This window comes from Pelophylax lessonae (genome assembly GCF_965119305.1).
Source record: "Pelophylax lessonae genome assembly, chromosome: 1".
Taxonomy (NCBI): Eukaryota; Metazoa; Chordata; class Amphibia; order Anura; family Ranidae; genus Pelophylax; species Pelophylax lessonae.
This window is the reverse complement of record NC_138768.1, coordinates 305,411,831-305,432,821: the sequence shown is the minus strand read 5'-3', so window position 1 is coordinate 305,432,821 and position 20,991 is coordinate 305,411,831. Positions and strand designations below refer to the sequence as shown.

The 20,991-nt window shown below is 45.7% G+C and overlaps 2 protein-coding genes across 2 annotated transcripts in view; one reads left to right on the top strand and one right to left on the bottom strand.

Annotated features, from left to right (window-relative positions):
• Nucleotides 1–20,991, top strand: part of MED13L (mediator complex subunit 13L) — a 310,651-nt gene that overhangs the window by 97,394 nt on the left and 192,266 nt on the right. The gene's annotated exons all lie outside the window — the stretch shown is intronic.
• On the bottom strand, nucleotides 479–1,824 carry LOC309556267 (actin, alpha cardiac muscle 1). The gene has a single exon (XM_082258690.1). It carries the CDS (start codon nucleotides 1,751–1,753, stop codon nucleotides 620–622), a length of 1,134 nt encoding a protein of 377 aa, XP_082114816.1. The 5' UTR covers nucleotides 1,754–1,824; the 3' UTR covers nucleotides 479–619.

Sequence of the window (20,991 nt, the reverse complement as noted above, 5' to 3'; positions counted from 1 at the left end):
TTGAACGGTGGGTCCTTGTAACCTAATACTGGAATTACAATTGATTTTATTATTTTTTTTTTTACCTGTGACGCAAACCTCTACAAACAAGCTAGAGATGTTTTATAAATGTGTAGAATGATAGAAAGTAGGTTCTTAGGCTTTCTGCATTTTAGGGTGACAATATCTGTAAATGCATACAAGGAACATCAAAAACCATTTTATTTTTAATATGTAATAAAAAGCAGCTTACACAGAAGAACACCACCGTTAGACACTGCAAACCTTTCACTGTACCACGCAATGTATAACTCATATGTTTTAATTTCTGGAGACTGGCTACTTGCATGCTTGTCGGAAGAAAAAAAGCCAGAAAACAAAAATAAGTTGTTGATGTTTTAATTTAGCAGCAGTTTAACATACTTTTTTGGAATGAGTAATACACCCAAATCTTATAAATATTTATATGCGAAATGTATTATCACCTTTAAATTGAATAAGTATATACTTTAAAAAGGACAATGAGTGAGGTAAAATACACCTGACTTAATTCTCCTTTAGAAATCAGTCCCCAAGTTATATAATGTCTCTTTTAGGGCATAGCCTTGAAAATAAAGAATACTGCACCGTATAAACACATTTAGAAGCACTTGCGGTGGACAATAGAAGGTCCAGCCTCATCATATTCTTGTTTGCTGATCCACATCTGCTGGAAAGTGGACAGGGAAGCTAGGATGGAACCTCCAATCCAGACAGAGTATTTGCGCTCAGGTGGGGCAATAATTTTGATCTTCATTGTACTAGGAGCAAGGGCAGTGATTTCCTTCTGCATGCGATCAGCGATACCTGGGTACATGGTGGTTCCACCTGAGAGGACATTGTTGGCGTAGAGATCTTTGCGAATGTCAATGTCACACTTCATGATGCTGTTGTAGGTTGTCTCATGAATACCTGCAGATTCCATACCAATGAAGGATGGCTGGAACAGGGTTTCAGGGCATCGGAAACGTTCATTACCAATGGTAATGACTTGACCGTCAGGCAGCTCGTAGCTCTTTTCTAGTGAAGAGGATGAGGCAGCTGTGGCCATTTCATTTTCAAAGTCCAGAGCTACGTAGCACAGTTTCTCTTTGATGTCCCGAACAATTTCTCTTTCGGCTGTCGTCACAAAGGAATACCCACGCTCTGTGAGGATCTTCATAAGATAGTCTGTGAGATCGCGACCAGCCAGATCTAAACGCATGATTGCATGTGGCAGGGCATAGCCTTCATAGATGGGGACATTGTGTGTGACACCATCTCCAGAGTCCAGCACAATACCAGTTGTACGACCAGAGGCATACAGAGACAGGACAGCCTGGATAGCAACATACATGGCAGGAACGTTGAAGGTCTCAAACATGATTTGTGTCATCTTTTCTCTGTTGGCTTTTGGGTTTAGTGGTGCTTCAGTAAGCAAAGTGGGGTGCTCTTCTGGAGCCACACGAAGCTCATTGTAAAATGTATGATGCCAGATTTTCTCCATGTCATCCCAATTAGTGATAATGCCGTGCTCGATGGGATACTTCAGGGTGAGAATGCCTCTCTTGCTTTGGGCCTCATCACCAACATAGGAGTCTTTCTGTCCCATGCCCACCATCACACCTTGGTGGCGGGGGCGACCAACAATGGATGGGAATACAGCTCTTGGTGCATCATCTCCTGCAAATCCAGCCTTTACCAAGCCTGAGCCGTTGTCACAGACCAAAGCAGTGGTCTCTTCGTCGTCACACATGGTTGAATGTAGCAGGGATCTTACGTGTTAGTAGAAAGACAGGTGGTATAAGCTGCAACTCTTCACTGACTGAGCGAGCTCTTTTTATATTCCTTCATAGCCCCCCTCCCTTTTTTTTCTCTTGTAATTCCCTTCCCTAGTTTAGGAATACATTGGGAGTCCCCCATCTGCCTTCCCAAATTTGGCACTGTCGGGGACAGCCCATACTACCCGCCTTGCATTACTGTACACGTGGGAGTGTCTTGTCGTGGTGCCCTAACTAGCCATAAATGGATAGTTGTCAGCTGGTGTCTCTGGAATCACACAGCCATCAGGACCTAGAAGGCTGTGAGTGACAGTGACATATTCCTGGAGGACAGCTGAAGAGGGATAATCTCTGTGTGCTATTTGAAACAAATGAATAGGCTCAGTTATGAAAGTTTGTTTGAGTCTTCTTGTCCATTAATGGACATGTTTTAAGCCTTTTGAGATAAGGAGTTAGCAATGAAATGGTTTAAAAATATTGACAAAGGGACCTACAAAACAATTTCATGTGCTCCTATGAAGTAATGAATTCTAACCTAATGTATCATTACACCACATTTTTTAATGTGATAATTCATTCTAAATAATTTGATTTGTTTAATATCTTATAATATAGACATTGTTATTTGGGTGCAGTAGTGGATACATTTTTGTATATGTTAGTCCATCAGTTCACCCTAGTAGCTAGCTATCTGGGAATTTTAGTGGATCCTTTGAACAAATTCATCCATTAACAGCAGATGAACGCCAGGAATTTGTTCAGCTCTGACATTGGCACAGGTTGTAGCCCTTGGCTACCTGGTATCTCCTGCTTTTGTTACAGGGTTTATGAAACTACCATTACATCATTTAACATGTACAAGCAAAGGGCAGGATACTTAATGCGTACATGCAAAGATCAGGCAATACAGTGTGTATGAATATATTCCTCCTGTTTAAAAGAATAAGTTCACCTTTTAAAAAAATATTAAATGCACATTCTTTTTGCAGGTAAAAAAAAATGTGCATTTGCAATCCAATAGTATTTTAGGTGCCTAAAAAGCATTGCGCTCGCGATCAGCAGATTGCTGGTACCATGCAGCCTCCTGCAGACTGTCAGTGTAATCTGTCTTTCTGTACATCTTACAAACAGGCAGTTTCACACAGACAGGAAGAATCCATGAACTACCATAGCGCTCAATAGCACCGTGGCAATTCATTGAGAACTACAGGCTCACAGCCACAAAGGATGTCTGTACTTGTAGTTCATTCACAGAACTTTGTGAATGAACAACGTGGCCGTGTGGGTGGAGCCCCGCACAGCCATGCTCTTTTTAAAAATTGACCGCTGGTTTGGGGAACTTCTCCTGGTACTTCTGTCACACAGAGGCAGCAAATTGACAAGTGGCTGCAGGAGCGGGAACGTGTTACATGTTCCACCTTTTTTTAGGGTGGAACATGTAACATGTTCCCAAAGGTGGACTTATCCTTTAAAGCAGAACCCCATGATAAGCAAATATTGTCTCATTACAAGAGCCATATACATTGTTTGTTTAATCTTGGCGTGCTTTAAAACATCTGCCAAATGCGATGAATTAAGTTGAACAAGGCTGTGGCGCTGTCACATGCAACTCATGTGTTTATAGTGTGGATTTTAGCGGTAAAACAGGCCTTGATGAAGCAATATGTTTCCTCACTGCCTTTAAAACTCTGAGAATTGATCTGCAGCAGATTCCTCTTCAGATTGCAAAGCTTGTGTAAAGCATGTGTGCGTTGGCCCCAAAATGAATAGATAAGTAATAAATACTCGGTACCCCTGCATTGTACATACATATGATCCCTGCATACGTTTGTTTGGTTAAATTCTGGGTGCACACTGTAAAGCTGACCATATATTATGCAAATTTCACTATTTGGTTGGCCCTGTCGGCTTCCCTCCTGCCTGACATCCTTTGATTGAAAAATTGGTGTAGATTGATGAAAAGTTTTTGGCCAAACATCAACCATCCATCTGTACTGTAATGCATAGATGAATTCTGTTAGATTTTTTCCAGCTAAATGAAAAAAAAAATCTAACCATGTTTGGCCAGCTTTATAGTGGTTCTAAAGGCAGTTTTTTTTTTAAATCTTAATACAATTTATGCGTCCCCTAAAACATACCTGAGCCCCATCTCAATCCAAGAATGTTGTACGAGAGCCTTGGCTGTCCGGGACTCTTCCCCCTTATTGGCTGAGACAGCAGCGGGAGACAGTCAGTCAAAGGCAGTTAGCCAGTGAGGAGAGGGGGGGGGGGGGGGGTGGTTGCTACTATTCAGAGTAGCAACGTGCTGTGCATGCATTTATCTGCAATTTTCAGTATTTGGAGCTCTGAACTGTTTTCACAGGTTGAGCAGAGAGTTAGTCACCGCGCTCTGCTCTGAGCAGACTGAGACCTGAGCGATCAGTGGTCATGTGATCACTCTTCGGCCTTAGAGCCAGTGTTCCGTGAGAATAACCTACCCCGTGAGAAATGCCTACCCACGTACGTCACTTCCTGTCAGGAACAGCTGAGCAGCGCAGCAGTGTGTATGCTCACAGACCCGGATACGTAATGGAACATCTGAGGAGCTGAGTAGTGCGCATGCACGGAGGGTATGAAATGATCACGGCAGTCTGTGTAACGCGAGCGGTTACATTAAAACAGCTGTGCTGCAATAGGAGTCATCTCCACTCCTATCCCTGTCACTACCCTGATCTTGGCTAGTAAATATAAAAGCGGCTCTCGGCTCCGTGATTTATCTTTTCATACACCCGCCGCCGCTTTTATATTTACTAGCCCAGATCAGGGAAGTGACAGGGATAGGAGTGGAGATGACTCCTATTGCAGCACAGCTGTTTTAATGTAACCGCTCGCGTTACACACACTGCCGTGCACCGGAAGTGACGAGGGTAGGCATTTCTCACGGGTAGGTTTTTCTCACGGAACACCGGCATGTGGCAGCTGCAGTATCAAAGCCATGCTGCATCATGGAGGTGAGAAAAAAATCTTTCCAAACTTCCTAAACAGAGGACCAGTTTACTGTTCTTCAGACTTTAGAGGGGCCAGACTGTGGCTATTGGGGGGTAGAAAAGGTCCCGATGTCAGTGAGAGGAAACAAAAAAATACTTTCTCGTTTGTTTCAGTGGGGGCAGTTGTGCACCATCATTGGGAGGAATTGTGCCCCACGATTGGTGTCATTGAGAGGAATGGTGCAACCTTCATTGCTGTCAGTGGGGGCAAATATGCCCCAACGTTTGTATCAATGGATGAAACATTTCCCTAAGTGCTGGATAAAAGCAAGCAAACGGCCGCAGTTTAGAGACTTCTGCTTAAGTGATAACTGTATGTTTATTACAGTAAATTTAGTCGTTCCCCCCCCCCCCCCCCCCCCCCGTAAGGTCTTCAGGTTTACCACTTACTACTCCACATTCCTCAGAGATCTTTGCTGTGGGGTCAGTGTGTGCCATACAGTTCATATATGGAAATTCTCCCTGATGATCCATCTAGGTCTCGGATATTCTTGGTTCTTTTGTATGGGAAGGCCATTGAATGTTGGCCTCAACCATTGGTGGACATCCTGTAGGAATGAAATTGAATCGAATGTACATGCCTGCCTGGGAGAATTCCTGTGAAGAGAATGTGACATCCAGGTTATCCTTTAAATTATGCTCCTATAATGTACCTCAAAAGGGAGTCTGTCACTTTTCTCTTACTCCATTAGTCAATTTGTTGCTGTGTTGGGCCCTCCCCACCATATTAAAAAGCTACTGTGACAAGCAAGAGGGAGCGCATAAGCTCAGCGATTTGAATAGTTTATTAGTGGATGCGACAAGTATTGCCAGGCATCACCTTAACAACTTCCTAGCAGCAAGGCATGACTTTGAGACACCATCTCTGAGAGTTGTTTTGACCAGGCTTCGAGAGTTGAGTAAAATCGCCTACACCTGCAGCATAGGGGTATTATTTAATTTTAATCAAAGCTGCACATCTGGTTTTAATCCTAATGCATCCCTTACCTGCATAGGCAGTTTTTTTTTTGGTAAGGTGAACTAACCTGGACTAATAGACTAGTTCCTTTTGCTGCAGGCTTTAGTTCTTGCAAGATCTGTAATGTTGTAAAACAACCATCTTATTTTTACTATGCTTACATGTGGTAAATTGAATGCATGGGAAGCCTTGGGATGACTTTAAGATTCTTGTAGCAGTGAAGGCGTTCAGTGATGTGTTCATGTCTGCATATCAGGGAAGCGACAGAAATAGGTTGGAATTTAAGTGGGGTAGGCGGGCTTCATGGTTTTAAGCCAGAGAGGAATTCCCTTAAAAGACAATGCATGACCCCTCTGTGGAGCAGCTGTTCTGATGCCTGTCAGTCCATTCCTACCCACATTCCTTTTATCCCTTTTCTGTATTTTACTTACACCACATTGCCTTTTTTGCTTAAATGTATCCATGTGTCTTTTGTATGTGTATTTTTTAGATTGCACATCTTACAACTTCAGTTTTAAACAGATGAGATATACAGGTACAGTAAAACCTTGGTTTGTGAGAGTAACTTGGTTTAAGAGCGCTTTGCAAGACAAGCAAAATTTTCAAATAAATTTTGACTTGATATACAAGCGATGTCTTGATATACAAGTAGCCTCAAGTCACAGCTAAGTATAAAAGAGAAGAGAGGCGCCTCTAAGTGTAGCAATATGGTTAAATTTAATGAAGGTACAACATTTAGCAATTCACATGGTTGATGATTGGAACAGGCACATCTAAGGATGCAGGCATCTGGGGGTCAAGCTGTCCACATAGGACCATCCTCCGCACCGTCATCTAAGTCATCCTTTCCATGCTGCCCCTCGCTTTCAGATCGCTTTACTGCAGGGTGGTCTTCCCGGTCAGGATTACAGACTGGCAGCCGGCAGTGCAGAAGATGGTCTATGTGGACAGCTTTACCCCAGATGCCTGCATACTTAGATGTGCCTGTTTTATTCATCAACCATGTGAGTTGCTAAATGTTGTACCTTCATTAAATGGAACCATATTGCTACCCTGTAGCTCCTGCTGGATTTTGCTTCCAATCCCCTTGTGGAAGTGGCTATTTGTGGATGGACATTTTATGGTTACACAACCTATCGCAATGCTATAATCTTTTTATATGGACTATAAATTGAAGGATTTATGAATAAATGGTTGTGGAACGAATCATCTGAGTTTCCATTATTTCTTATGGGGAAATTCGCTTTGATATAAGAGTGCTTTGGATTACAAGCATGCTTCCGGAACGAATTATGCTCGCAATCCAAGGTTTTACTGTATATTATTTTTGTTAATTTGAGGAAAGTAAAACACTTTCACAGAGCTGCACAAAGTAAAGCATGTTATATGCGGACTGAAAATTGGCCAGGTTAGCAGGAACCGACCAACTTCTGATCCATGTTGTGAACTACTGTCCAAAAGAAGTTGGTCCAACAGTCATGTTGGTTAAACCAGAGATGGGATCTAGATATGCACATACATGAATCTGTCTCTCTCTCCAGTATCTCTTTTCCCTCTTGGTCTCTTTTATAACTTTTCTTTAATATTTTCATTGATTTTTTTATTTACATTTTTATCTATGCATACTATCATTGTGTAGTTTGTGGTTATTAAGTGGCACATACATTGGTTTCCTTAGAATTTACTACAACTGATTCTAATTTTTGCTAGTTGTCTGCAATTAATTGGGACAATGAATGGGTGGAGCCTGTGATATTTAGTCACTATATATTTCAAAGTTATGTGTCTAAATGTAGTTATGACTAATGCTGGCCATACACCTGACGAAAAATCGTTCGAAAATCTGTCATTTGGTCCGATCATCCGTTTTTCGTCCAGTTTATGGGCACAAATAGAAAATCCTTTTCAACTTTTCAGAGCCGAAAAATCGAAGGAACAGTTTTGAAAATCTGCCGGCCGAACGATAAACAAACCATAAATTAAAAGGTTAATGTGTTTCTCGGCCGACCTGTTTGCACTAGGTATATGTGACAAACTGAATTCATTTATGTTCATTGAATGATTTATCTTTCGAAATTCGGTCATTACATGATGACACGATCGTCTGCTCTCACGGCTGAATTTTAATTTTTTGAAAATTAGTTCGTCCAATATTTCGGCTAGTGTATGGCCAGCATAAGGCCTTTTAGGCTGAAACACATCAACTGATCTTATCAGCAGTTGTGTACTGTGGTTCTTGAATATCAAGATAAAGATTTTTTTTTAAGCGCAACTACCGGTGTGCGGATCATCTTTCTACATATGTACTCAGTTAAACGGCTGTGGATCGGGCACCCGGGATCTCGTTTATTGGTGAGCTGTATGGGTAGCAGCACTGCTCCCTCTTGTTTGCATGTTGGATTACCACCATTTGATTAGCTCTTAGTGCACTAGCTCATTCGTTCAGAATGGGCTGCCTACACGTGACAAGAAAACAAAAACAAACGCAGTGCACCACAACAATTTTTTTAAGAATATTTGTCATTGGTCTTTACAATCACTTTAATTTTTGTGGGGTAGTGAAGCCAGGGGAACAGTATAACAGCCAGTCAACTATATTATTTTCGAAGCATACTGATGCATCTGAAATTCTTACCCCCCCCCCCCCTCGGCCCCCACCTTCCAGGTGCCGCGGTCCTCTCTCCACCCAGCCTCCTCCACCGCGTCTCCTAGGTTCCGGTTCTCCCTCTTTTTTTTCTTTCTTATTTTTGTTCCTATGTGAACTAAAATTAACAGCCAGATAGGGTGACGCCCTGGATATTCTAGATCCTTCGTCTTCCCAGTCTGGCCTGCGAGCGCGACCCAACTACTAGCTCCGCTCTAAGTTGGGCGCAACATAGCCCCACTGGACGGTGACAGACCAGCGAGTGAAACCTCAAAAGGTCGCATAGCCCTGGTCATCACCAAAGTCGTAGCGTACCTCAGACCACAGCACCCCCATTCCAAGATGGTGCGGTGGACTGTTGGGAGGGGCGCTCACCTAGTGACCGTGGTATGAGGAGTAGTGTCCACTCTCCTTTCCAACGGAATTGTTGAGGTGATCGCGGGCATCCCCCCCCCCACCCTGGAAATGGTAGTCCCCCCAGTGTCCTTCCTCCCTTGCGGGTTCCCCCTTAAATTTGGATGCCCTCATCTGTCCCCTGTCCCTCCCCGCCCCTGTTTGGCGGCATGGGTGCAATTCGGTAGGGGTGCTACATTGTACTGGACTGGAGGAGCGGTGGGTTATGCCGCTTTCAGTCCCTGTTAGGGGTGTACGTACCTGGGTGCTGCAGGGGGGGGGGGGTGTGGTTGGGTTTCCCCATAAGTGTGCATTGGCGGCCATTTTCCTGTAGTGTGGCAGATCGTTTTGGCGCTTCCAGCTCAGGTGGGGAGTCTCTGGGGGTACACCATCCTTCCTTGCTGTATACAGCGCCACGGGTGCGCTGCTTCTTGTAGTGCCACGGGGGGAGGGGCCTCCCATTTTTTTTCTAACAAAAAAATATTTTTTTTTCCTTTGCTGGGCAGCGCTGTTCTGCTTAACCCCCTAGAGTCATGGAGCCTGGAGAGCTTGTTTCACCACCCGATCTACTCCTGGAAGCTGCGGGGCCCTCTGGGTCTGTCTGCCCTGGCGGCCATGACAGCAGCCCTGCAGTCACTAGTAGCTAAAGTAGATATGCCCTGCAAAGGAGACCTGGTAAGAAGGTGCTCCCCCACCTTCACCTGTATCCTCTGCTTTCTCAGATTCTGAGTTGGATTTGGCTGCGGTGGACAAGAGTCAGTCCACTGGGTCTGCGTCCACACACACTGAATGCTGTAATAGTGAGAATGAGTCCTCCTTCTCTGCAGCCGCGCATGAAAAAGCACTGGTGGAGGCCCTGATTCTATCAGTGCGGGAAGCTTTAAAGTTGGAGGACTCAGTTACTGCTGAGTCAGTGACGCCAGTGCAATTTGTCACCCACAAATCTTCCAAGGTGAAGGTTTTTTTCCCTTTGCTGCCTATTTTAACGAGATTTTTACTAGTCAGTGGGGTTCCCTGAAACGCATGGTTGGAATACCGAAGCGTTTTGCTTGAAGATATCCTTTTGAGGAGTCTCTTCTGAAGAAACTGACAGTTCCACCGTCGGTGGACTCTCAGGTTTCCAGGCTGAATAAGACCACATTTTTATCGGTGGAAGATACCCTGTCTTTTAAGGATCCCATGGACAAAAGAGCGGAGGCTCTTGCCCGGTACCCTTTCACTGTGGCTGGTTCAATTTTGCTATCACCTTGGTATCCCAGACCTTAACTGAATGGGCTAAGATTTTGCGCCAGTATCTGGAGAGGAGTCAACATCCTTTTGACCTGGCAGATCAGTTGATCCAAAGGTTGCAGTATATTTGTGATGCATCCCTGGATGCAGCCCCCCTGGCCGGCAGGGTTTCTGTGAAAATGTTGATCCTTCGCCACATGATCTGTTTAAAGTACTGGTCAGCTGACCAGGTTTCTACAAAGGTACTGACTGATCTTCCCTTTGTAGGTGACCGTTTGTTTGGTGCCTCTATGGAAGAGATCATTAAGGGCCTTCCGTGATACGAGTACTTTGCTTCCACAGGCTAAGGACAAAGAACCTTGCTGTAAGAGGAGTCCCTTCTTTTCAGATCACAAGCGACCCTTTTGGCAGTCTGGATCGCAAGAAAAGAGCTTGAGATCCTTTGCGGGATGTTCCAAGAGACTCTGGGATGGTAAGTCCAAAGCAGGTGCATGTTGTTCTGCAGACAAGCCTTCCCAAGCCTGAAGGGGCTCCCTCACCCGCATCTGGGGTGGGAGGAAAGTCTTGGTTTCTTAAGGGATCCGTGGACCTTGCTCATTCAGGACAAATGGGTCCATGAACTGATTCGGTTCGGTTACAAGATCAAATTTCAGTCCTTGCCTCCGGCAAGGTTCTTTCCTTCCATCTTACGCCTGTCTCGCGAGCGGCTACAGGGCCTTTATGGAGCAGTACAGGACTGGTTAGCACAAGGAGTTATTGTGCCGGTTCCAGAGTTGGAACGTTTCCAAGGTCTTTATTCAAATCTGTTCACAGTTCCCAGGAAGGAAGGCAAGGTTCACCCGATCTTGGATCTCAAGGCTCTGAACCACTTTGTGCGGGTTCAGAAATTTTGAATGGAGTCCATCCGCACAGTAGTAGAATTCCTTCATCAAGGAGATCTGATGGCTTCTATCGATCGCCAGGGCGCTTACCTTAACATTCCAATGTATGTCAGGCATCAGCATTTTCTTTGTTTTGCCGTGGGCGAGGAGCACTTTCAATTTGTGGCGTTTAACTTTTGGTCTCGCTTCAGTTCCTCAAGTGTTCACAAAGGTTTTGGCCCCAGTGTTGGCCTTGTTACGGCAGAAGGGGATCGCGGTACTGGGTTACCTGGACGATCTGCTTCTGCGTGCAGAGTCTTCCTCCGCTCTAGAAGCATACTTGGACGTTACGGTGCAAACCCCGCAGGAGTTAGGGTGGACACTGGATTTTCAGATTTTGGCACTGTCTCCGTCCACAAAGCTGGACTACTTGCGTCTGACACTGGACTCCATCAGCCTGGGTATTTATTCCTTAGACAAAACTACTGAAGCTACAGGAGGCTTGTCCGCCTCCTGTTGTCCAACCATCGATCGTCACTTTGGGTCTGATGATCTCCACCTTCGAGGCAGTTCCGTTTGCACCGTTCCACACCAGGCCTTTGCAAAGGGAGATTCTGATCCAATGGAACAAGGATCTGCTGTTATTGGACAATCTGATTCATTTAAATCGGGGTCTGAGGGAGTCTCTCCTATGGTGGCTCTGCTCCCTGGCCCTACGTCTGGGGAAATCTATTCTTCCCCTATATTGGACTATAATTGCCACATATGCCATTCTGTCCGGATGGGGAGGTGTCTTGGGAGTGTGTTTGGCCCAAGGTCCCTAAGCAGTGTTATACACTTTTTTTTTTATACGAGTCCCCCTCTTCACTAATGGAGTCCCTGGAGCACATTTCCCCACCTGATCCCTTTTTCTCTATCGCTCATTGACAGACGTAGTCCTCGGTGATACAGCACCTTCGGGTTATGTTGCCTCCACAGGAGTAGGACTAGACAGGAAATAAAATGCTCTGGCCACACCCTAGGGGCAGTCCCAGAGGGTATATCCTCTCTCTCTCTGCCTCAGCAAATCAGTTTTTTTCTGTCTAGTCAGGAGTAAGGACCTAGATACCTTGCTGGGATCTTCGGTCCTGGCAGGATTTTTTTCTTAGAAAAGATTTTTAGACAGCTTTTTTTCTCCAGTGTTCCTGTGAGATCTTCAAGCAAGAAAGCTGAACTGGGCGACGGGCGGGATGTTGAGATCCAGTGGTCACCCCAGTTCAGCCTACGAGCGCGTGCAGGCCATAGCTCCGCGCTGGGTCGGCCGCGACATAGTCCCACTGGACGGTGACTGACCCTGCGAGTTAAACGTCTCGCTGAAACGCCAAAGACCATGAGTCACGGCGCCCGTATTGGTCGACAGCCCTCCTACCTCGGTGGAGAGGGGTACTGTCAGGAGTTGGCGCCCGCCTGGTTCCGGTATGGTGAGTAGTATGTTCCCCCTTTCCCCCTGACGGGTCTTGTGGTGAACGCGGGCCCCTCTCTGTAATGGTAAGGATGGGTTCCCCTCTATCCTATAACATGTCACAGATCCCCCTAATTGAGTGTGATTTTTGTGTACAAGAAGCCAGGAGGCTTGGTTTGGGAGCTGACAATCTAATTGTAAAGATGTGTAAATGATTGTAGTCAGTGGCAGTACTAGAACTTTACTGTGATAGTAGAAGGTATCCTACCTGTCAGTAGCCACAGGGCGATGTCTATACATGTATACTGCATTCCAGATCATTCCTCCAGCTAAGCAGCGGACCGCATACGGCCCGCTAGGGTCCGGTACCTCCGACCACACTGACCACCATGAGCGTGAAGGGTTGTGAGGCCGAGATCCTTCTGCAGACATGCCGCTATTCTGTGCAGGCCGCCGCCATTGTCTGGTAGATCGCACGAGGCCGCCATTTTGGTGTAGCCTCGTGTCTCCAGCATGGGGGCGGCCATGTTTGAGGTGACTCAAACACCTCATGGAGCCAGGGGGAGGAGCCGGCAGGCGTGTTAAGGGGCGGAGCCGCCTCTTTTACCCAGGAAATAGGGCCAAAGACTTCCTGTCTGTAACAAGACAAGCACTGAGCAAGCTGATGAAAACTTCTGTGCATCAGGGATGAGCCTTGGGGTCTGTCTCTCTCTCTGTGGGGTCCAAAAAGGCAGGTAACACTGAGGGGCGCTGTTGCGACTGGGGGACACAAAAAAAAAAAAAAAAAAAAAAGTTTTTTTTTACTTTGTCATTTTTTGTCGCTGGCAAGTGTCTTGTATAATCATTGACCCTGCCGCATAGGTATCCCCACCTGATCCCCTCAAGGTGGCCGCAGGACCCTCCAGTACCCCACTTGTTTTTAATGCATTATCGGCAATTTTGGAGTCTTTGGTATCCCGGGTGGAGGTGGCCTGTCAGGGACGGGGGTCAAATAGCGACCCCCGCCTACCCCTATTGTTTATCAGATACGGATTCGGAACTGGTCAATGCAGTTGCAGGTCCCTCTTAGGGGGCTGTTGTCTCAGGTAATATCTCCTCAGCAGTGAGGAGCACGTTTCTGCCTCCGCCATAGCACAAGAGTGGTGGATGCACTAGTTGTGTCCGTCCGGGAAACCTTTAGTCTTGAGGTTACACCGGCAGAGGTAGCTGAGACTGAGATTCCTTTTTGGTACTTGTTAGCCTACCAAAAGGGCGAAGGATTTTCCTTTACCCAAATGGGGTCGTTTTGAAACGAACCCCTGTTATTTCCAAACGCATGGCTAGGTGCTATCCGTTTGAGGAATTCCTCTTTATAGGATAGACGGTACCACCTGCTGTCTTGCCACAGACTGTTAGGATAAAAAGACCTCGTAACTAACGAGGACCTTCCTTTTCTGCTCATATAGAGTTGTTTGTTCCGCGAGGGCGGGCGATAAGGCGAAACCCTCCAAAGCCCCTTTAGAGGGGTTTCAAAGGGCGCTGGTCGGGTAAACAAAGAGTCCGGCTCAGCCAAGCCTGAAGAATATAGCCTGATGCGCCCCTACCCATCTCTGGGGTGGGGGGGGGGGGGATGTCTTCACCGGTTTCTGGAGGACACAGGATCGAGTTTCGATCACTTCCACCGGTGCGATTCTGCCCTTCTAACATTGAACGGTTTCAGGGGTTCTATTCGAACCTATTCACAATGCCCAGGAAAGAGGGCAAGGTGCGTCCAAATCTGGACTTGGGAAGAAATAGAGTCCATCCGTACAGTGGTGGCCTCCCTGCATAAAAGAGATTTCCTGGCGTCCATAGACATATAGGATGCCTATCTTTATATCCCCATCATCGCAGGACATCAGCGTTTTTTTCACTTTCCCAAAGATCATCCCTGGTTCCCACCAGGAGACTGAACTATCTGGGCCTAAGGTTGGATACATCCTGGGCAAGAGAGTTTCTCCTTGCTGGGAAACTCCAGAAGGTTCAGTCAACGATTCGGATGTTGCTGTCCGTCAATTGGCTGGGACTGATGGTGGCCTTCTTAGAGGCAGTACCGTATACCCAGTCTCATACCCGAATTCTCCTGAAGGAGATTCTTTTTTAATGGAATCAGAATTCCGATTCCCTGGACAATCTGATCCGGTTGAGCGAGCGGACCAGGAAGTCTCCGATGCTCAACCAGGGGAAGTCATTTCTTCCGATAGTATCCAGATTACCAATAAGGGTATCGGAACTGAGAGCGATCAGATTTTGTCTGATTTACTGGATCGAGCAGCTCTAGAGCAGCCCGATTCGGATCCAATCGCATATGGCCTCTTCATCCAGAGGTTTTTTCCCTAGCTGTCCCTTCATTGGGACATCCTGGATGTGGATCTGTTGGCACCTTGGCCTAACAGGAAGGCGCGGAGGTTTGTAGCTCGCGCCACGATCCTCTAGCGGACGCAGCAGAAACGCTGATCGCCCCGTAGGGGCAGTATCAGCTACGGCATGCCTTCCATCCTCTCAAGTTGCTGCGGGAACTTCTTCGCAGGATAGAGGTGGAGGGAATTCCAGTTATTCTGGAAATTCTGGATGGACCTCCTCAAGCCTGGTACGCCGACTTGGCGAGGCTAGTCGCGGACGCTCCTTGGAGACTTCCTCTCAGGGAGGATTTGCGGTCTCAGGGACCGATCTTCCATCTTGCTTTACAGTCGCTGGCTTAATGGCCTGGCCATTGAGACCCAGGTACTGAAGGACAAGGGAGTGTCAGCTTCAGTTATTCCTACCTCCAGTTAAAGCAAGGAAAGCGACTTCCAGCACATGGAAGTCTTATATTGCATGGTGTGAATCTATTGGATTTCCCCCACAGACCTATTCGGTGACCCGAATTTTGGTCTGTCTGCAACAAGGGGTTGAGCAGAAACTATCCTTGAGCACGATCAAGGGTCAGGTTTTCGGCGTTAGCAATCTTCTTTCAAGAAACCTTTGGCTAATCATTCCTTGGTGTGGAATTTCATCCAGGGGGTGCGACATCTGGCTCCGCCAGTGCGCGCACCCTTACCGCCTGGTATCTTAATTTAGTGTGGTCGGTTCTTCAGAAACTTCTCTTTGAAGATATTAGGGAGATTCCCTTGCTTACATTCCCAGAAGGTGGCCTTCTTGATGGCCATTACTTCTCTACGCAGGGTGTCAGAACTGGCCGCATTATCCTGTCGTTCCCCAGATCTGGTGGTTCATAGGGATAAGGTGGTTCTTCTTCCGAATCCATCCTTCCTTCCTAAAGTGGTTTTCGTAAGACGGACTCACTTTTTGTGATCACGGATAGCCCTTGAAGGGGGTTGCCTGTGTCTGCCGCGACCATATCTACATGGATCAGTCAGACGGTGGTACAGGCTTATTCTATTAAGGGTCGGAATCCTCCGTTCCCTGTTAGGGCACACTTCACTCGAGCGCTCAGTACTTCCTGGGCCTTTCGCCATCAGGCGTCAGTGGTCCAGGTATGTAAAGCGGCCACCTGGTCGTCGGTACATACCTTTTACAAAATTTTATAAAATTGATGTGATGGCATCGGCGGATGCCTCATTTGGCCGCAAGGTTTTGCAGGCCGCAATTTGAGGAGACCGGTGGTCTACCTCGAGGGTTTTTTTCTGTTTGAAAATTTTTTTTGTTGAGTCTCATCATTAAGGATGAGCATTGTAAACTTCTAGTTGGCACCGGTTGGGCCTTCTAGATTTGGATTTGATTTCCATTTTCCCACCCCTCATTTGTGATACTGCTCTGGGACTTCCCGAAGGTGCTGTATCACCGAGGACTACGTCTGTCAATGAGCGATAGAGAAAAATGGATTTTTGTAAAATCTTACCGTAAAATCCTTTTCTCTTAGCTCATTGACAGACGTAGTACCCGCCCCTCTGTTTTTTTGAGTTGGGTTGGGTTAAATTCTCTAAAGACTGCTTTTATGACATAACTGATTTGCTGAGGCAGAGAGAGAGAGGATATACCCTCTGGGACTGCCCCTAGGGTGTGGCCAGAGCATTTTATTTCCTGTCTAGTCTTACTCCTGTGGAGGCAACATAACCCGAAGGTGCTGTATCACCGAGGACTACGTCTGTCAATGAGCTAAGAGAAAAGGATTTTACGGTAAGATTTTACAAAAATCCATTTTTCCTCCGGGTCCCAACAACTCCTGACTGCACTGACAGCGGTCCTGGAGTCCTTAATGTTCAAGGTGGATTTGGTCCTGGGAGAACGAGTTAGCAAAAAGCATCCCCCCGGCATCACCGGATTCATCTGTCTCTTCAAATCCTTAATCAGATTTGGCCGCTGCAGATGCGAGTTACCCTTCTGGGTCTGCGTGCACACACCCTGCATGAGGCGCTGATCCCTCCAAGGTGGCGAGGGTGTTCCCCTTTTCTGCTTTCTTTGATAATATTGTCACAAGACAGTGGGGTTGCCCAAAACAGGGGCAAGTTGTGTGTCGGTGTTGAGCAGCGCCTGGCTTTGGGTACCATCAAGGGCCAGGTTTCCCTTAGCGGTTTTCTTTCAATTTCCATTGGCCACACATTTCTTGGTGCATACTTTTATCCAGGGAGTTTGACACTTGATTCCTCCAGTGCTGTCTCAGTTACCGCCGTGGGACCTCAATTTGATGCTGTCAGTTCTTCCGAAACCTCCTTTCAAAAGTCTCCAGGAGGTTCCCCTGCTTACGTTGTCCCAGAAGGTTGCATTTTTGGTGGCTATTACTTCTGCACACAGGGTGTCGGAGCTGGCATGGTTGTCTGGTTGTTCACCTTACCTGGTGGTTTGAAAAGATAAAGTGGTTCTTTGTCCATGTACGTCGTTCCTTCCAAAGGTCATCTATGATTTTCCATTTGAATGAAGATACTGTGTTGCCTTCCCTATGTCCCAGGCCTAAATATCCTAAGGAAAATGTCTTGCATTCCCTGGATGTGGTTCGGGCAATCAGGGGTGTACCTGGCAGCTACGGAGTCTTTTATGAACACTAGATTCACTATTTGTACTCACGAATAGACCTTGAAAAGGTTTGGCTGCTTCTGCTGTGACCATTTCCAGATGGATCAGAGAGACAGTGATTCAGGCCTATTCAATTAAGGGGTCAGGTTCCTCATTTCCCTGTTGAGGCGCACTCTACTCGGGCGCTTAGTGCTTCCTGGGCCTTCCGCCATCAGGCGTCAGTGAGGCAGGTTTGCAAGGCAGCCACCTGGTCGTCTGTCACACTTTGACAAAGGTGGATGCGTTGGCATCTGCAGATGCTTCTTTTGGCTGCAAGGTTTTGCAGGCTGCTGTTTAGAGGACCTGGTCCTCTTTGAGGGTGTATTGTTTTTTCAGGTGAGCTCCAGTTGTTTATAGTTGAGCTCCATATTACCTGGTTGGCTATGATTTAGCCTTGCTGTTCCTACCCTTCGTGTTTGACACTGTTTTGGGACGTCCCAATGGTCAAGGATATAAGGAGCTGTGTCAGTCAATGAACGAAAGAGAAAATGGGATTTGTGACTTACCGTAAAATCCATTTCTCTGATCATTGACAGACACAGTACCCACCCCTCTATGGAGTTGGCTTTCTTCTGATAATGCTTGTAACAAAACTGAGCGCCTATAACTAAGAGTGGGAATATACCCCCTGGGATTGCCCCATAGGTTTAGTCAAGTTTTTTCCTGCATAGTGTCCTACTCCTGTAGGGGCAGTATAACCCAATGGTCATGAAGATAAGGAGCTGTGTCCACCAATGAACATCAGAGAAATGTATTTTCAGTAAGTTAAAAATCCTATTTTATTATTTATTTAATTTTTTTTTTTTTTTTTTGAACAATTTACCATCTAAACCCAATTCTTGGCAGAAATATTGTAAATTGACCTGTGGCATCACTATGATAAGTGAAGCTGCTTAAAGTATATGTAGCATAGCACACACCTATCTGCCCTTCAGGGAGTAGACCTGCAGTGGGGAAATACTGATCATTGTTACTCTTGTCTCCCTGCCAAATTTAGTAAAACCCTAGTGAGCTATTTTTGAGTGGCTGTATCTAGCTTCCATGCAAGCTTCATATTACTTTGTCAGTCTTGCAATGCCCTGCCCAGTATCCTCTTGATAGAAAATATTCTGAGGAAAGCAAAAAGATTGTTGTGGCTGCAGTCTGCAAAACAGAAATAAACATTTTTAAAATCTTTTGTCAAAGCAAATGCACCTGGACAAGGATTTTTATTTTTTGCAAAAAAACAATGGTTACTTTAAGCCCAATGAACCAGTGAGATTTGAAATTTCTAGCCAGTTAACTAAAGTTAAAATAAAGTTCCCTATCATATTTGTAACACAACATCAATTTTGTGTGTTTTATTGTTGAAGACTGAACATTGTAATTGTTGCATGTAGTATCACTCTTGGTGTCTGGGACCATGCTGTTCTTCCCACAATGAAAAACAAAGATTCTCAGTACACATTTGTACCTGACATTGGATGCTGCAGCAGCGGTTGTGGAGCACATCTTTATGATTTTTATAGCTGTATGCAGCTGTCAGAAGCGTCTTGCAATACATATTTATGAATAAACACTCATCAGTTATAGTTGCCCCCACTTGCAGCTAGGCCTTGAAATCTATGTTCTGAGCAATTAAACTTACTCATATCATACCTGCTGCATTAAATTACAGTAGTTAAGCTTTTCTTGCAATAAGGGGATAGGGAGGAGAATTAAGTCTGAACTTGTATTACTAACCTGTGACCTGCAGAAAATGTTGCCAGCTGTCACCCTCCCTTCAGCAATTGCATCTTCTGTTAACGAGTGTGTTCTGAGATTACAGCTGTTGTATTACTCTGTCCCACCAATAATAGTGACCTTAGTGCAGCGACGTCGTCGGAACAGGTGAGGTTTCATACTGGTCACCTGGCAAATAAGTTGTAAGCCACATATATTTTTTCACTTTTTTTTTTTTTTTTTTGGAGCTTAAAAAAGCTGTATAATTGCAACATTCTGTTCCAGATTTGCAAATGGAAATTGCTGCATAAGCATACACTACATTCACAGATAGTAGTTGAGCCATTCGTTTTAAATTAAACCAGTACATCACACACTTCTATATTCACTCTTTTATTTTGACTTAATTTGCTGAGTGCACTGAATGCATGGTTTGCTTTGTCTGAGACTTGTCCCTCAAGCAATCTGAAGTAATGTACTATTGGTTGTTGTACATGTAAACCCCTTACTGTCTGTGGCTTAGATAATCACTACCATAACCGTACAGTGCAAATTAGGTTAAAGAATAGCCATGCTAAGCACGATTTGCATCTAAATTGACCATATAACTTAACCACATTGCAGCTGAAAAAGAAAAGGAAAAACCTAATTCTTTCTGTTAAAACCAGAAACACTGGGGTCCCAAGGGCTTTAACTGTCCTATACGTGGAGAAAATGTTTTTAAAAGATAGAGGTCACTTCTCTTCCATAGCGTGAGCAGACACAAGTATAGCATGGTACCTGCTAATGTCAAATTATCTTAAAGTCTGTCATAGACGGTTCGAGTCTCGGTCGGTTTAGAAGGGATTGAACGAGATTCAAACCATGTATAGGCAGTATGATTCTGGTACAACCAGCCTGTCAGATTTTTCCAATTTGTCGGGTTAAGTAAATTCTAAAACTCTGCTAATGAAAATGTATTTACCTTTCATTCAGCTAAATGTTTTTTTATTTTTTTTAAACTATTATTATTGAGTAATCTTGATCCATGATCCAAGTGTTTTATAAAATGTTATTTCTATTTCATTCATTGACAGACACCGCTTCTGTCATTCTTGACCATTGGGTTAAACTGCCCCCTACAGGAGTAGGGAACTAGGCAGAAAAAACTTCTGGCTACACCCATGGGCAGTCCCAGGGGGTATACTCCCTCTCCTTGCTATAGTCACTCAGTTTTTTTCTGCCTAGTCAGGAGTAGGGACCTGGTTCCTTACTGGGATCTTTGGTCCTGGAAAAATTATTTAGATGGACAATTTTTTCCTGGATTTTTCTGTGAGATCTACAATCAACTGCCAGACTGGGTGACGGGCTGGATAATCTAGATCCAGTGGTCAACTCAGTCTGGCCAGCGAGCATGTGCAGACCGCAGCTCCGGGCTAGGTTGGCCACGACATAGCCCCACTGGATGGGGGCTGGCCCCTACAAGTTACCCGTCTCACGAGCTCACATACGACCTGACCTTGGCCTGAGTCGCAGCATTCCTCCTGGCCTTCAGTCCCCCATCCCCCCAGCCCCTCATTTCGATGGCAAGGGATTCTGTCTGGAGTTGTGCCCATTTAGTCCCTGGTATGGTGAGTAGCTGTTCCCCCCTCTCCCCCTGGAGGGTTTTGTGGTGGACGTGGGCCCCTCCATGAGAAAAATCGAACCCCACTTCCTTCCCGTCAGGCACCTCCCTAATCTGTCATCTGGGGCCGCCATTTTGTTGTAGCTTTAAGCTGCAATGCACGGTGGCCATTTTGCAGTGGTTTGCCATAGAAAACAGCGGCAGCCACGTCTTTGGAGCCTGCTGGGAATTGTTTTCGGTGATGGGAGCCCCTCCTTATCCCCTGGTGCTTACTCCTGGATCCTTTCTTTTCCCGATTGCCGCTTGTGCATTACATATTCTCCTGGTGGCTTCGGTGCCTGGTTTCT